Raw genomic sequence first — 17,643 nt, forward strand, 5'->3', positions numbered from 1 at the left:
GTCCACATGCGCTCATTATGGTCATGAATGTTATGGTAGGTTGCGTCTGTGTTCATGGGAGGGACAGTGGTTACCGCCTCTGGTTGAATGAACGTGCAGCAAGCAGCAAGCAGCAACCTGTTCCAAAGGATTTCATCAGCAGGCCAGCACTTAAGGTGGTGGCTAAGGTTCATTGCTGGGTTGTTGATCTCTGCTGTTAGTAAGGCCCTCCCTTGCTAGTGTAGTGTGGTGATCTTGCGTGAATTTAAATATAAAATAAATTCAAACTTGTGAACCCAGTTATTAATTTTTAAACAAAAAGAGTTACATTGTAAAATTAAAAAAGTTCAAATAAGTCATTAAAAGCATAAAATTACCTTGACATTCATGTTCATAATTTGTGTATTTAAACTTCTGACAAAAACTGCTACATGTTCCTCGGTGTGTGAGGGTGTCATCAGTGTACCGGATCTGTCTGTATGTGTGTTAGTAAGAGTCCAAAGTGGTCTTTTTAATGTTGGTCAAGACCAGTCTTCTCCCTTGGAAACACTACAGCATCACCTGTGGAACTCAATGTAGATGTGCCAAGTTTTGTACTGTTTTGTTTTTGTCTGATCTCATTACTTTTAGTGCCGTGTTGATGTTTTGAAATCTGTTTTTCTACATAGATGTTTGTTTATGTGGGGTAAAGGTATGTTTGTAGAAACCAGGACTGCTGTCCTGAAATCTTTAGTGGCTCTTCGCCAACAACCATGCCCTCCAATCAGAGGATCACAATTTTCATGACGTGTACCGGAAGGCAGAGAGGACGCAAACGTAACACGTAAAACTAAACAGATGCCACTACCTCTCCTACACTGAGGACGTCAGCGGGAGCAGCTAACATCACTCCCAGACGGAGAGAGGACCGAAAAGAAACGGGCACACGCGACGATTAAACCTAGACGGCCCTAGTTAGTCAGCTCCAAGAGAAATCCAGGTGTTTCTGTTAGCCGACAAAACAGCGTTTCTCTGGCACGAAAAGGTAAGATAACACCGAGTAGTTAAACCGCAGTCTGCTGGTTAGTTAGTTACTTAGTAGTTGTTTCGGGAAGTGTCTCAGTCTAGGACTAATTGTAGCTACAACCAGTTTAAAAAGCACATTTTCCGAAACGAGTAACGTCGACGTTGGTGTAAAATTGGCTTACTTAATTAGTGAGGATTAAAGAGTGACTGTCTGACTGCTTAACACGTGTCCTTAAAAAGTTTTCCAAGGGTAAGACTACACGTTAAATAGGTTTAAGAGGCTATATAGCTGCTAAACCTGGCATTAACCTTACAGCTATTTAAAAACCGGTCTTTCTCCTTTCTAAAAATCTCCTTTTTTCAACTTAAATCTATCCGCAGCTCGCAGTAGCATCTGAATTTCCCTAGGTTGTGTCTAATTAGCAGTGATGTTTTAACACTTATTTTTAGTGTGTATTTTGTCCCCTTGTTTCTCTTATTTAAGAATCGTAGAGACTTCTGTTTATAAAATTTGTGGTGACTCTAAACAAACAACAAAAGAGCGAACAAAGCAAACTAGTCACGCTAAGCTTGCTAGCTGCAGGTTGCCTTTAGCATGCTAACGGGGAGATCAGAAGAGTCATACTTAGCAAGGAGCATGCTGTCTAGTATTTCTATGTAACCCTTTAAATCACAGCTTTACCTTGAAAAAAATACCCACAGTGTTACCAAACACCATGAGGAATAATTATTTGTTAAATGTTTGGTTTTAAAAGGGGGGTTAAAACGCAAACAGCGTGCATTAGCTTGCTAGCATGACTCAGTGGATTTGTAGAAGTAAAACGGTTGTGTGGCCCTGTTTGTGTGCTGTGAAGTAGTTGAAGATGAAGGATATTTCCTCACTTGACTGAGCCCTTTGGGGATATATAAATGCGTGTTTAGCTCTGGGATTAAGGCAGAAGTATGGCTGAGGAGTGACTCGCCTTTTGTCTGGGTGATAAACGTGCTCCAGCTGCTCTTTGTGTTATCCACAGGTGTTGTTATGAATTTTTATGGTCACCCCTTTGTTTAAATTCCTCCACCTGCATGTTCCAGCAAAGTGTGTGTGGGCTGTTCTTATGTTTAAGGAGAAACCTTGTCTCTGACGTGGATACAAATTTTAGCCAGGGTTCCAGCTCTGGTTGCAGCACTCCTGAGGTTGTCTATAAATAGATGTGTTCACAGCCTTGGTGTATTGAGGTAACTCGTGTGTGTGTGTGTGTGTGTGTGTGTGTGTGTGTGTGTGTGTGTGTGTGTGTGTGTCACATTGCACTCCTGTGACAGTGGAAAGCCCTCATGCACATGTCCATGTGAGCCTGGCTGGAAGCGGAGCTCCGCAGTCTGTAGTCACACTGCAATGAACACACGTGAAGCTGCACATTGCAGTGGTCTCTAACTATCCACAGTTTTGGGGAAGAGGAGAAAGACTAGTGTAACTCACCAGGATATGAACTTAGTGATGAGAATTCTTCCCCTTTTGCTTCCACTGTGTATAAACTGTAACTGTAGACAGTTGATTTTCCCTGAAGCAAGATCTTCACAACTTCCTATAAAAATCATTGTCATCACAAGGCTGCTGCAGCTGTTTACTAGACTAAACTTGCCTGGCAGGAAGCTGTTCTCAGCTTTGAGGAAGAGAGTTTGCATTGTTATTATACAGTCTGCATTTTTTTTATTATTTTTTTTTAATGAGCATTTTAGTATTTTGTGAATTTAGATTTTTTTTTACTTGAATTCTCTGTAGTTTAGCATTTCATTCTTTTATTTGGCTATTTCCTTAAAAAGTATTATTTAATAATGTGGTATCTAGAGTTTAAGATGTAGCTTTATATTTGACTTTAGTTTAGTAAACCCATAGTTACTTTCATTTAAACTTATGTGAGCTTTATTATTTAAAAGTATTTTTCAGCATCTTATAAAGCATTTTTATTTGATTTAGCATTTCATTGTGTTTTACTTGGCACTTTCTTTTGCCTGCCCTTTCATCAATTTTTAACTGAGATCTCTTCTGATTACCGTATTTCCCGGACTACAAAGCGCACGTGAATATTAGCCGCACAAGCTAAAATCAGTGGAAAATCCTGTTTTGTACATACATTAGTCGCACCTGACCAAAAGCCGCAGGTGTTTCAATGTTGACTTATCATATGTAAGAGAATATGCACAAAGGGAATTGTCAGGAAAGAGATGGCTGTTTGGAGACATCACTTTTATTAATATTTTGAAAAACAAGTTATGGGTACATATTTGCATAACTTTTTAGGTATATGTACAAGTAGCGGTAATTACAAGTACGAAACATGTACTGTGCTTCATAAATGAGTAACAAATGTAGTACATAACAATAACCTACAGCACACCAGAAAAATAGATTCAGACTACCTTTTAGGCTCAGGTGCAGTGACACGGCTTTAACAAGAAGAAAAGTCAAGTCATTCACCACCATCTTTCTCTTCTTCCTGCGCACTAAAACCACCAAAGTCCTCTCCTCCAGTGTCGGAAACGAACAGGCTCAGGGTGGCTTCGTCATCCACTCTCCGCTTCTTTCATTCGTTGTCACTTTCAAAACCAAAGAAATCCTCGTTGTCAGTGTCAGAGTCGAACACCCTCTGAAGGGCCGTGGCGGTGTCCTCCTCTCCATAATGCAGCAGTCCAGCCCTTTGAAATCCGTTGGTAATCATGGATGTTTTCACACTTTTCCACGCTGTCAGGTTCCACCGGTGGAGTTGAGCATAACTTGCTTTTCGCAAGTTTATCGCCGCTCGTCATCCACGACTCCCGCTGAACGCGTAGCGTTAATTTGAAGTTTGTTTTTTCTTGTACAGCACTATGTTGCCTGGCGGATGGACACGTGACCAACATACCACTCTTGAACCCCGATACTGTGTGTCTGATCACATGCCCTTCCGCCAGACAACGTAGTGCCGTACAACAGCGGAACAAACAAAACAAATCGTCTTACGATATGACAAAAATCATGGACAATCCATAGAAAACCCGCACCTGACTAAAAGCCGCAGGGTTCAAAGCTTGTGCAAAAAGTAGCGGCTTATAGCCCGACAATTACGGTAATTTTGAAGCAAGCTGCTTTCAGTTTTGGGTAAGAAGAAGTTATCTAATCATTTTTATTGCGTGTTCTCTTTTTTTGTTTTATTTAGTGTTTTTTTTTTTTTTTAATTCACTTGGGTTTCATTTGGCTTCATGTCATTGAATTGTTTAAGGTTTCTGATTTAGTTATGCTTATATTTTTATTTTAAATTGATTCATTTTACTGAATAATTTGGAAATGCTTTGTCACGAGCCAGTTGGTCAAGAAAACTTTGATAATGACCATCAATCATAGCTGCACATTTAACCTGTAAGGATGCAATGCTGCTGATGCCAGCAATGCTGATGTTGGCAACTTTTGGCAAATTCTTACAGTACCTGCATGGGCAGTTTAACCTTGCCCATTAGATTGGGCTCAGTTTGTACTGTTGAAGGATTTTCATACTTTCAGGGTGATTACTGTAATTGGACCTCAACCATCTGTAGAAGACATTGGTGTCCTGCATAAATTTTTTCAACTACAGGTTTGTGTGGGCACACACAAATACCATTTATTGCCACAGACATGATTCATTTGTCAGGAAGACGTGATTTTCTGACGGAGCGACCATTGAAACAGAAATCATTGTGTAGTCTGAGCACTGATTAAAGATGTTTTTTTTTTTTGTTTTTATTGTTTTTTTGTCCTTCTGCACTCTTTTCAAGCAAAGGTCAAGAATGCTGTTTGGTTTACACACTAAATAAATAACATTTCTAACCAAGGCTGTTGACAGTGTGCCTCAACACTGTTATCTGGTTCATGGCACTTGAGGCTCAGGTCATGTGATTACACCTCAGCAATTTTATTATTAGAAAATAGTGAGGTGTCCCCTGAAGCTCCAGTGAAAGGGAAGTAAGTCAAGTTTTAATGGGCATTATTTTATTAGATTAAAATCTGAGTGAAGATTTCATGAGTAAATTTCACTAGTATGTCAAGGGGTTTTAGTACAAAAAATATTCATAGTTGGGGTTTATATCACTATTTGTCATTATACATTGTCTTTGGGGTTTGATGTAATCTAAAGTTAATAATCACCGTCCATATTAGTTAATGGTTATACTGTGATTTAAGCTACAATGGTCAGTCAGAGGAAAACTAAAAGCAACAGAAGGTCTCAGTAGTCCTTCTCACTGCCACTCTGAAGCCTTGCTTCTCGCTCACACTTAAACATAGCAAAGACAGAGAAAGCTGTCCTTGTGAAGCAGTAGGATATCTCCCATGGGTTTTTATTCATTTTTATTTTTGGGTATGAAAAGTGGCTGAAGTGCCAGAGGTAATGATGCGTAGGTGCTTAGGGAAAAATCTACATGTTGTAGTTGTGTACTGTCACTGGGGAAGCGTCAAAAAATGTGGGCTTGTCTTTTTCTTTTTTTATGTTTGTGGTGGTCTTTAGTCATTTGTCTAAGCCCTTTTTAAGTGGAGTAAAGTCACAATAGAGAAAGACCTCTTCTTTTGCAGTGACGTGAAAATAGGGGATTAAAAACAATAAAAATTCCACTGCAGTCACAGTTTGTACTTTTATTTTATTTTTTTGATTGATGTTCGTTTGAGCTTCCTTCCTTGTGAACACTGCTGCTGCTCCCTTTCCTGTTTGAACCCACTTTGGAACAAACTAATATTTAGTTTCACACATTTTGTTTTGTAGTTTTTATTTTTCAGATTCTATATATAGGTAAGTTGAAATTCCTGTTGCAGCACACATGACCTATAACAGAATAGCTAAAAAGTAAAATGACTCAAAATTTATTTCAAAATGTCAAATACACAAATTAGTTACTAACTTGGATGAGTAGAAAAAATAAGATGAAGGAACCTAATAAATAAAAATCCAAAATAAATGACAATAGAACACCATGTAATAAGTGTCTTAATAAAGTAAAACATCAGCTGGACAAGCTAAGAATTTATTTCACATTAAAATAATGCAAATATCAGAGGGTCCAGTGAGCAAACATCCAGATATTATGCAGCCTTATAAATCACACGACTAGCTAACTTTTCAGGGAGAATACTAAACTGAAGTGAAACTCGCACAAAGTAAAGCAACAACCTCAATTATTGGCTGGAGAGAGGTTTTCAGTGATTAGCTGCTCTTTAAAATTTATGTCCCCAAAAGAATAACGAATAATTGCGTTTATTACACATAATGAGATGTAAACATGTGAGGCTGATGGTGATAATGGGTTTCGTGACAGCTGATTTGGAACAGCTTCCAACTGAGTCAGTGATTTAATGAAAAGGCTACACATCAGGTACAGATGTGAATATAACTGCTTTAGGTTCAGGACATGGTCATTTCTTTCCTCTTCAGTAGTGTCTTTGTGCTATGTGACTCTGCTGCGGTAACGATGCCTTTTATTTTTTGTATGTCTGTCTCCAGGTCAGCTCATCAGGTGGCAGAAATACCGCTATGGCCCAGGAGACCAATCAAAGCCCAGTTCCTATCCTCTGTGCCACTGGCTGTGGTTTTTATGGCAACCCCAGGACTAACGGCATGTGCTCCGTGTGCCACAAGGAGCACCTGTCACGACAGAATAATGGAGGAGTTGGTTCTTTGAGTGGAGTGGGTAAGACCTCAGGTTTTATTTTCTTCTCCTCGTCTGTGTGCAGCTGCTCTGCCTTCATCCCCTGTGTCTCACTGTGGCATGCTGTGATTTATTTCTCCTCAGGCAGCAGCTCCACAGCTGAGGCTTCTGCAATCCAGAGGTTAGAGGCCACCCTGAATAATGCTGCGGCTGCTGCAGTTGCTGCTGCAGAGGTGGCAGCTGAGGCCGCCGCTGCCTCTGATGCTGCTGCTGCCACAGAGGCACTCAGGTGAGTGGACCCAGCAGGGTGCCTGTCAAACAGTGACAGGAAGTGGCATCTATGGCAGGAATGTAAAACATCAGCAACCATCAAGATTTGGTTTATGTAGAGGTAAAAACTGGGATTTCCTTCAGGCGAATCAGTAGTCTCTTACAGCTGTACAATAATTTTGTGACCATTCAGGACTGTGTGTAGTTTCATCCATTCATGGTCTTCTGCTTATCTAACCTTGGAATGGCAGTAAGCTAAGCAGGGTATTCTCCGTTGGGGCGATCGTGGCTCAAGAGTTCGCCTTGTAATCGGAAGGTTGCCAGTTCAAGCCCCGGACACAACGACAGTCTCGGTCGTTGTGTCCTTGAGCAAGACATCACCAGTGCGTGAATGGGTGGATGACAGGTTGTGTAAAGCGCTTTGGGATCCTTAAGGACTAGAAAAGCGCTATACAAATACAGGCCATTTACCATTTAGTTGTCGTTCTCCTTAGCCCCATTTCTCCTGGGGGATTCTGAGATGAGAAGTATAATCATCTCAGAGGGTTGAGGGTCTGCCTCAGTGTCTTCTGCTTGGGCATGCCCTGAAAACCTCCAAAGGAAATCGCGTAGAAGCAGCAGCTCTGCTCCAATTTGCTTCGATTTTCTGTTTCTTAGACTGAACCCAGCAACTTGTTTCAGCTGCTTGTATTTGCAGCTTAAATTCCACTTACAATGCTTTTAAAATGGTCTTTGGAAATTTAAGTTGTGGAAACCTGCAGAAACTTTGTCCCTAAAACCATGGATCCTTTTGTAGCATCTCAAACGTGTTGTGTGTTTGAGATGCTACGTTTGATATATGGAACATGGGAATATTAAAGCGGACCTGTTCTGCTTATTTCCATATACCGTAAATGTCGGGCTATAAGCCGCTACTTTTTGCACAAGCTTTGAACCCTGTGGCTTTTAGTCAGGTGCGGCTTTTCTATGGATTGTCCGTGATTTTTGTCATATCGTAAGACGATTTGTTTTGTGTGTTCCGCTGTTGTACGGCACTACGTTGCCTGGCGGAAGGATCGGGGTTCAAGAGTGGTATGTTAGTCACATGTCCGTCCGCCAGGCAACGTAGTGCCGTACGAAGTAGCGCGAAAAACAAACTTCAAAGTAGCGCTACGCATTCAGCGGGAGGCGTGGATGATGAGCGGCGATAAACTTGCAAGTTATGCCCAAAAAGCAAGTTATGCCCAACTCCACCGGTGGATTCTGACAGCGTGGAAAAGTGTGAAAACATCCACGATCACCAACGGATTTTGAAGGGCTGGACTGCTGCATGATGGAGAGGAGGACACCGCCACGGCCCTTCTGAGGGTGTTCGACTCTGACACTGACAACGAGGATTTCTTTGGTTTTGAAAGTGACAACGAAGGAGAGAAGAAGAGTGGATGACGAAGCCATCCTGAGCCTGTTTGTATCCGACACTGGAGAAGAGGACTTTGGTGGTTTTAGTGCGCAGGAAGATGAGAAAGATGGTGGTGAATGACTGACTTTTCTTCTTGTTAAAGCTGTGTCACTGCACCTGAGCCTAAAAGGTAGTCCGAATCTATTTTTCTGGTGTGCTGTAGGCTACTGTTATGTACTACATGTGCAAATATGTACCCATAACTTGTTTTTCAAAATATTAATAAAAGTGATGTCTCCAAACAGCCATCTCTTTCCTGACAATTCCCTTTGTGCATATTCTCTTACATATGATAAGTCAACATTGAAACACCTGCGGCTTTTAGTCAGGTTCGGCTAATGTATGTACAAAACAGGATTTTCCCCTGATTTTAGCTTGTGCGGCTAATATTTAGGTGCGCTTTGTAGTCCGGGAAATACGGTATGTATTTTTTGATTACTGTAGAGCAGCTTAGCATGATTCACAATTCGAATTCACAAATACACCCACTGTCTGAAACGAGCAGTTTTAGATCCTCTCCTTTTAAGTAGACTTCTCTGTGATTGGCTATTTCTCTGCCTGAAAAAAATCATATCTGGGGATATCCATTTAAAGTGACGTCATAGAGATTCAAGAGAAGAAAAAAACTTCTGCGTTTAGTACAGGGATTACTCGTACATAGCATGAGCACCAGTATAAACATGACAGAAAGTAAGAGCACAATAGGTCCACTTTAAATCTGTTTATTTATTTATTTTCCTTTTTTTATCCTTTGCAGTGGGATTTCACCTGCCATTTCTGTAACACAACAGATGACTGAGATGAGTCTCTCCTCTGAAGAGAAAGGAGTGTCAGGCAGTAAAGTGGAGCTCATAGAGCCAGGTGGGCACTAAAAATGGATCTGTTTTCTCCGTCCATCCATTCTCTTGAATCGGGGCTGGCTGGAGCCTGGAGCCTAGAGTCTATCCCAGCTGTCATAAGGCGAGAGGCAGAGGGACCCTGAAGAGGTCGCCACCCTGTCAAAGGGCTAACACATAGACAGACAACCACTTTACTGAGTGTTCAGTCCTGAGGGTGGAAAAGTGTGACTAACAGATTTATGTTCTGCTTTTGCCCTTATTTTTACCATGAAATGAGAAACGTGTCATTAGTATGAGGTTATTTAAGGTAGAAATGAAAGAAATGGTGAATATTTGTGTTTTCACCACCCAGTTTACAAACCTTTATACGAAGGCCTAGCTCTAGTTTAAGTCTAGTCTTTTTTCCTTCTTTTTCCAGTTGTGAGTCAGCCAGCCGTCTCAGCCTCGCATCCCTCCACTGCTGGCAGTGAAGACTCCAAATCCCCCGAGCCCCCCAAACCCAAGAAGAATCGGTGCTTCATGTGTCGTAAAAAGGTTGGCCTTACAGGTAAGATGTCTCACAAAGAGATGGATGGATTTTTAAAGTCACTAGCAATTTTCCCTCTAATTTCTCATATGTCTGAGCAAACACAAACTCCCTGCGCGGACCCTTGGACCATTGTGAGCAACGGCAGACATGTGCACTGTGGTCACACCAGCATAGACTATGTGCACCTTAGCATATTCTACTTCCGGTGGAGAAACTCCTGTATAGCACTTTGTTTCCGGTGTGATATTTGCTCCTTGTTTACTGTCGGTTTTCCAAAACAAGTCAACCAAATGGATTAATCAAGTGGCGATTTGCATTTCTCAAGATGTCTTGGGCATTTACCGAACATATCTGTAGATGATGTTCATCGTCTTGTCGATATATTTTCCTCTGCGCCTCAGAGCAAAAGAGAGAGGTTTCAAATTGTATATTTCTCAGTATTTGTATACAGTGGTCACTCGTTTACAGTGTTGGGTAAGTTACTTTGAAAAAGTAATTAATTATAGTTACTAGTTACTGAGTTAGTAACTGAGTTACAAGATTCTAAAAGTAATTAATTACTTCAAAAGTAACTATTAGTTACTGTTTTTAATATTTTTATTTTTTATTTTTTTTAACCCTCTGGGGTCCAGGGTATAATTGGCTATTTTTCACTACTTTAGATTTTTCCTCTACATTTCACCTTTAAAAACTATTTACTTTACCGTGTTTAGTATCATTCTTTTCATGTTTTCATTTTGACATACTGTATTAACACAATTGATCTAAAAACAAAAAATCAGAGTAGAAAAAGTTGTTTTCTACTGTAACAACCACAAACATGTTTACTGAATCATACTTCATAACTTTAAATGCAAATATAAATTGTCAATTTTAAAATCATATGGACAAGTTTTGCAACAAAGTTGTTTGCAGCCATTTAACTTTTACCTTTTTTAATAACCATTTCAAACTATTTGTATAACGATCAGCTGTTCTGCATCAATAAGATGCCAGAAATTATTTGTGCCACTCCAAAAAAATAATTTCTGTCCACTATAAAGGAGAACATCACAGCCTGATACCTGCAGGTCTGACAGCAGCAGGTGTATCACTCCTGTTTGTTACCTGGAGACAGCAGTCGCCTCATTGTTCTGACACACAACACAAAACTATCCACAACACTACACACACAAAACGTCACAAATCTCTCACATCTCAAAAGTTGCTCGCGTGCTCTCTCTCTCTCGTTCTCTCTCTCTGGCGGGTGCGCAGTCTTCCCCCCTCGTCCTAAACAACCAAACGTCATGTTGCCATATCATTTTTTTTGAATGGTCAATATGGTGCATTTTTCCACCAACACGAAAGGGCAGGGTTTTTTTTGGGGGTTTTTTGTATTTTCTTCGTCATAAGCAGAGAGTTCTTGCTAGCGCTGTCCTGACGGTAAACGTTACAAAACTATTGAGGAAAAAACCCGCGTATATATTTATCTTGACTCTGGTTTTACGTGGCCTATCAACACAATTTAAAAACTATATCACCTTGTTGCTTTGTCATCTTGAAGTGGTCATGTGATTGGTTTACCACGACTACTTTATTTTTCCTCAGTCAAACAGCAGCACTCATGCGATTGTTTTGCCCACTTAGCTCCAGGTGTTGTGTTAGAAAGTGATCGCTTACACACTGTGTAATAAATACTCACAAAGAAAACTGCGGCCTTTACAACTTATGTCTAAAATCGTTTCATGCATCGGTTAAAACACTGGACTCCAGGCATACCACGCCCAGCTGAAAACACTTCACGCAAGTCGAGCTGCCCGAGATTCACAGAATTTACAGAAAATGTTAAATTTTTGTGATTTATATCATTATCGGGATGATAGATGTCTTATATCGGGATATGAGATTTTGGTCATATCGCACAGCCCTAGTTTGAAGTCCACACTTTTTCCGTCAATTTTTCCGTCTGTCCTGCTCACATCTCCAGTGGTTGCACACGTTGTCATTAGCGTGTATTCACTCCACATTGGCCACACCGCTTTCCTAGCTAAAACACTGGTGGCGGCACATAAGGACGCTGTCATAACCTGTCAACGACTTTATTTAGCTGCGTATATACGAATGTGAATCACATTATTGGCTGGAGCAGCCAGTCACCTGTCACTGACTCACACTGCAAAACGGCACAGAATGAATTGTTACACATTTATTTTAATTTCAATTCAGGTTGGATTTTATTCTTATTTTTTTTGTGCGCACACGCGCAGCTTAGAGGGAACTTGGTCACCAGATGTACCAAGACACCAGTTGATGAAGACAATGAAGAAATAGGAGGCTGCAACAAAGAAAATCCAAATCAAGCATCTCAGGCTTAACTAATCAGGATTATTTTTGAACCGCAAGCCACGTAAAACAACTTAAGTTGAGTCCAAGAATAAAAACATGGAGATGGAACTGAGCAGAACAGGTTGACTTTAAGATTTGTGTTTTGTTTGGAAAAGTCCGGGTTTAGTGAAGAAAAAAAAAAAAAAGTGTAAAATCAAAAAACTGTGAAAGACAGTGGTGTGTTCTGGTATCATTTTTTACCCCCCTGCCTCATCCTCTAAGACCTTTTCCTTTCCTTTTCTGCTGTTTCAGGTTTTGACTGTCGCTGTGGAAATCTGTTTTGCGGAATTCACCGTTACTCCGATAAGCACAACTGTCCATACGACTATAAAGCTGAAGCTGCCGCAAAGATCCGTAAGGAGAACCCCGTTGTAGTTGCTGAAAAGATCCAGAGAATATGAAAACTGGGAGTTTGACTTTGAAGCCTGGAAGTGATCGCCTTTCAGACAATGGACTCTAGCCCAACTTTTCCTCCCAAAGGACTTGTTTGTTTGGTTTTTTTTTTTTTCTCTTTTGTTACACATCAGGGTGTTTTGGGGCCCCCTGTGCATGGATGTTCACGTTTTCAGCTTCTTATTTGTGTGTGAGTTAAACACTTTAACAGGATTTTATTGAACTAAAGAAATGTTGGGATTGAAGTGAGGTGGTTTTGTGTCACAGTAACCGGCTGATGTTGGAGAAAAATGTGATTACCCTTTAGAGTGAAGGGGGGAGGAAAAAAAAAACCTACCTTGCCGGTTTTTGTGATCCTCCTGAAATCGCTTGAACTTCGCGTGGAATGGGGCTGTGATGGCCTTGGACTCTGGGACTTCTCAGCTGTGCTTGCTCTCTGCTGGCTTGAGTAGCAAAATGGATATCTTGCTTTTCCGTTTGCAGCCGTCGCTCTGTGAAGTCAGTGTTTAACCCTCCCGTCTTGCCAGAGTTTGGTAAGTTTTTATCTTCTTGGACTTTGTTTCTCTCTGGCTCATATTCTTTCCCAGAAACCTAAGGTAGTTGGACCGTTTTCTCTCACATTGATTTCTGTTTTGTTTTTTTTATATATATTTTTTTCTTTGGATGTCTGGTTAGTGTGTCATACACTAAAACATTTGGGAGGGTTTAGCTCCTTCAATAATCATCTTACTTCACTATTGAATGTTTTGTTCATGTTTTTAATGTGAGTTGAATTGACAGTGTTGGGAGTGTTGAATGAGGTAGTGATTTAGTGAAGTTAGTTATCAATAATTTACCATTTCAGTTGATTTTTGGTCAGGCTGCTTAATCATCTTGGTTTTGACCCCTTTTCAGTCATGCAAGTTTGTACAAACCTCTTTATTTATACACTGTCGTGTGCTTAATCTTCTAATAATACAGAATAAATTGTACGATTGTAAATAAATTATGTTCACCACTAAACGGTAAGGAGGTCACGGCTCGTCATTTTGTTCTTGTCTTTCATACTTTAGCTTAAAGTCTGGATTGGGGTTAATAAGCCCCCAAACAAGACTTGCCTGTTAACGTTAAGCCAGCATAATAAGAAAAATTCGGACTGTCCATACACAAGGATCACTAGGTAACTAACGTGAAATGTACAAAAAATTAGTCTGATCAAATTTGTCAAAGTGACCTGCATCAAGAAGCTTTGGAGTAATATTAGAGACTGAGAGGTTGACATAACTGTGTCTGCATACTGTAAGGTAGGCATGCTAGACTCCTGGCTCAGACTCAGATTGATCTTGTGGGCTGGAGCATTGAAGGTTGTCTTTCTCTAAGGGAAGCTAAGTTTAAGTACAAATTTAATCCCTGAGATATCTTAATATAAATGCAGTTTTAGAAGTAAATCTTAATTTTTCCACATCATGAGGAAATGTTGCTGTAGTAAATGGAAAATCTTTCAGCATGTCTGTGCAGGAGCTTAAATTGTAAGAAATGTGTCAAATTACAGGAAAAAATCCTGGTAGCACATCTAGCTTCTCCAGATGGTCCATAAAGTAAGTACATTTTATGTTCTTTCACATTTTCTAAAGACATCCCATGGGTTGGATAGGAGTCTTTCCTGTGCTAATTCTGGACCTGGGCCTGATACTTGATACCACCCATCATCATCACATAAATTACAAAAAAAAGATACTTAGTTTTCAATTCCGGTTTTATTATCTTGAGAGCTTGAGAAGAAGGTGACTCGACTTCTTTAAGACTACAGTGACTGGCATGAGAAAACTACAGACATGACTTGAAAACAAACTTTAATAAATACTATTAAAGCCACACTGCTCATAGTCCTGCTTTTGTGGCTGTTTGTGAAGGTATTTACCTACTTTACCTACTATAAGGCACAGACAGCACAGACACTCACTTATCCTTAATCACTAGGGAAAATGATGTTTGGAGACTGGGTGGAAAAATGGTCTGCATCAACTTGCTGTCAGTTGCCGTCTTCAAGGCAACTTTGGTACCATTAAACGGCAATAAGATACTGCAACCTGTTTAAATGAATGGGGTGAAGGTGGCTTGAGATTTGTTTTGGATAAAATGATAAAAAGCTGCCGAAAAACCCAACCCATCTGATAAATTGCCAAAATATTATAAAAGGGAAAGGTTTTGTGCATCCTGAGAAAGAAAGTACTGGAGAAATGTTCCCAGAATAAGTTCCGTGGTGATGAGAAACTCCTTCACAACAACAAGCCAAGTTAACAATATCCATACCTGAAGAGGTCAGGGTATCGATTTCCAAATCTACCATAAAGACAAGACTGCATGAAAGTAAATACAGAGGGTTCACTGCAAGGTGCAAGCTATTCATAAGTCTCAAGAATAGAAAGGGTTGATTGGACTTTGCTAAAAGAAGAAGAAATTTTTTTTCTAAGACAGCCATCATAGTTCTGCAAAAGCATTCTTTGGACAGATCGTGTACCAGAACAACATTGTTAAATGGCCACCTCAGTCACCTGATCTTAACCCAGTTGAGCATGCATTTCACAATGAAACCTTAGAAAATTAGGATTCAACTTTGTCATTACACATGTATGAATAAATGTTTTTGCGTAATAAATACACAAACACGTAGGACTTTTTAACAGTATTTTCATGAGTTTCAGTCCCCTACCCCCATTAAAGAACTCACCTTTGATCATTACAACAAAGTCACTGAGTGATGGATAATTAAACAACAGAAAAGTTCCCGATTTGTGTTTTTCGTTTTGTCTTGTTTTAACAAAAAAAGTAAAATAAAAATGTAGAACTCTGAAGTAACAAAAACCTTCCATTTTATAATTCCAGGACAGTCTGGACAATGAGCTGCCAATTTTACACCTTCATTTCTTACATTTTAAGCTCAAAGATTTGTTCTTTACAGTGAGACTTTTGGGATACTTGCTCTACTGTGACTGAGCCATTGATAGTCCACAGACTGGTTGTTTGTGACACTGACCCCCTGGTGACAGTAATGAGCTACAGCATGCTGTTCACAGGACCAATGTTTGAAACTGTACACGAGGCATGTCAATAAAGAAAATTAATATTTCTTTCATTTTTATGTGTGGATTTTTTTATTTATTTATTTTTGGATTGGTGTATTTATCAACTGTAAGTGAGTGGAAGTTGCATTTAACTGTCTCTAGAGATGTTATATTGCTCAATGAATAAATTATTGAACATTTTTTCACATATTTTCAGCATTCTTTAGTAAAAATTGAGATACTACTGTAACATTTCCCCCTAAAGGGCATGCACACAACATCCAGTTGACATTTCCAGGCTGCAGGCTGTCGTTTCCATGTGACTCAACAGGGCCTGCTTCAGTGAGCGCTGGCCTCGGGTCACATTATGACACCTGCTCCCTGTTTTGATCCACAAGTGCAGAGTGTACTCACTTATCAGGCACAAGAAAGCAACATGTACACTTTTGTTCCCCACCACCCCCACAGGCTCTCATCTCTATCCAGAATAATAGAGTGAGTTGAGGTTTTTTTTTTTTTGTTTGTTTTTTTTTATATGTCTCCTTGTTATCTTCCTCTGGGCACTTCATGTGTTAACTGCAGTAAAGTAATCTTCAAACAGTCAGTGCAAATTCACTGGGAAGAAAAACAATTTTAATTTACTAGGCAAGGTATTTTTGAAAAAGTTTTTTTTAATTTTGTGTAATTACAAAATGTACTTTCCTCCTCTGTGTTTGCCTACAACTGGGTGCTGACCCAGTTGAAGCTCTCGGGTTTACGTAACACTTGTGTTTACCATACAGGAACAGAAGGGCTGTCTTTAGTGTACACAGACCACTGTCCTCTGGCCTTCCTGCAGTCTGAGTATGTCCATAAAAGAGGGCGATGACATGGTTGTTTCTCCAGGAGATTATTTATAGCATAAATGTTATTACTATTGCGTATTGTTTTTTGGATTCAGCCGCTGTTCTGCTGTGGCCGTCTTATTTGGCTCTCAGGTTCCACAGAAATAACTGAAGTTGGTTAAAGAAAGTATAAATGTCCAAGACAAAGGAGATAAAAGGAGAAAAGAGTGAAAAAGTGATTTAGAAATCTAATAAACCCAAATTTTCCTCATAATAAAATACAGAAAATGTTCATTTACTTACAGGCTGTTTTATATTCACCTCAGCTCAAGATGAGATGACGTGAAGACAGACCTTTGCTATAATCAACCAGCCTTTCTCAGCCAATATAGCAAAAACCTAAGAGCAACAGGTTAACAGAAACTAAGAAAAAGTGAGTAATTCCTCACATTGTATGAAGTTTGATTAACCATTTAAATACTTAACATGATCTCAAAATCAAATCTTAGTTCATATTAATTTACATATACTTCCATATTTAAGGATTTGAGTTGCTTGTATTATCATGACCCACCACCAGGTGGCCCAGTAGACATAATTTAAGGAGTAAAACGTGAACAAAGACCTGGAGCTCCAGTGTGGGCTTCTTATTGTAACATAAACATACAGCCAGTATAAACTATAGAAGAAGTTAAGGGTTTAAATTAAAGTTATATACATTGTATGGTCACCAGTACTTTAGAAAATATATAGTTTTGAAAACAAAAAGTCATAGAAAAGAAAAGGCAGTGGGGCAAAATACTGACAAAATAACACAGTGACGTAACAACAAGTGTGCGTGATGGGGTGCTGTCCGGCTGTTTGATCTTTTGTTTGGTCCAATGGCACGGACCAGTTTTACCACGGATGACAGGAGATGGAACAGCCATAGCGGGAAGGAACTGGAAAAACATCTGTGTGCATTGAAAAACAGGGTTGCGTCCTCATTCAGAGCCTCTGAAGCAGTATACCATGACTGGTTTGCTCTGAGCCAAGCCCAGACCCAGCAGGAGGGTGCCTGAGTAGTGGGTCCCCAGCATGTTTTAGATCAGAGGGGGATAGGGAGAAACAAGGCACTTTTTTAAATATGCTAATTAATAGTGCCACTGCAGATGTACAGTCAATATTACAACACTCACCACACCTGAGCCTTTAATTTCTAACTGCTTATGCATATTTTATGATGGCCTTGCATGAAATATTGATTCAGAAACACTGGATTTTTTTTCTGCCAGGCATACATTATTGTAAAATAAATAAGAAATAAGCAGTTTTATTAAATAATTTA

General features: G+C 39.7%; 1 protein-coding gene across 1 annotated transcript; it reads left to right on the plus strand.

Moving 5' to 3' along the window:
- The first annotated feature begins 757 nt into the window (after positions 1–757).
- On the plus strand, positions 758–13,450 carry LOC309710363 (AN1-type zinc finger protein 5-like). The gene is made up of 6 exons (XM_082539749.1): positions 758–1,003; positions 6,471–6,657; positions 6,760–6,904; positions 9,081–9,184; positions 9,581–9,709; positions 12,308–13,450. The coding sequence occupies exons 2-6, from the start codon at positions 6,501–6,503 to the stop codon at positions 12,454–12,456; spliced, it is 684 nt and encodes a 227-aa protein (XP_082395875.1). The 5' UTR covers positions 758–1,003; positions 6,471–6,500; the 3' UTR covers positions 12,457–13,450.
- The last annotated feature ends 4,193 nt before the right edge of the window (positions 13,451–17,643 follow it).

The sequence above is a fragment of the Aulonocara stuartgranti genome (assembly GCF_965226115.1).
Source record: "Aulonocara stuartgranti genome assembly, chromosome: 7".
Classification (NCBI taxonomy): Eukaryota; Metazoa; Chordata; class Actinopteri; order Cichliformes; family Cichlidae; genus Aulonocara; species Aulonocara stuartgranti.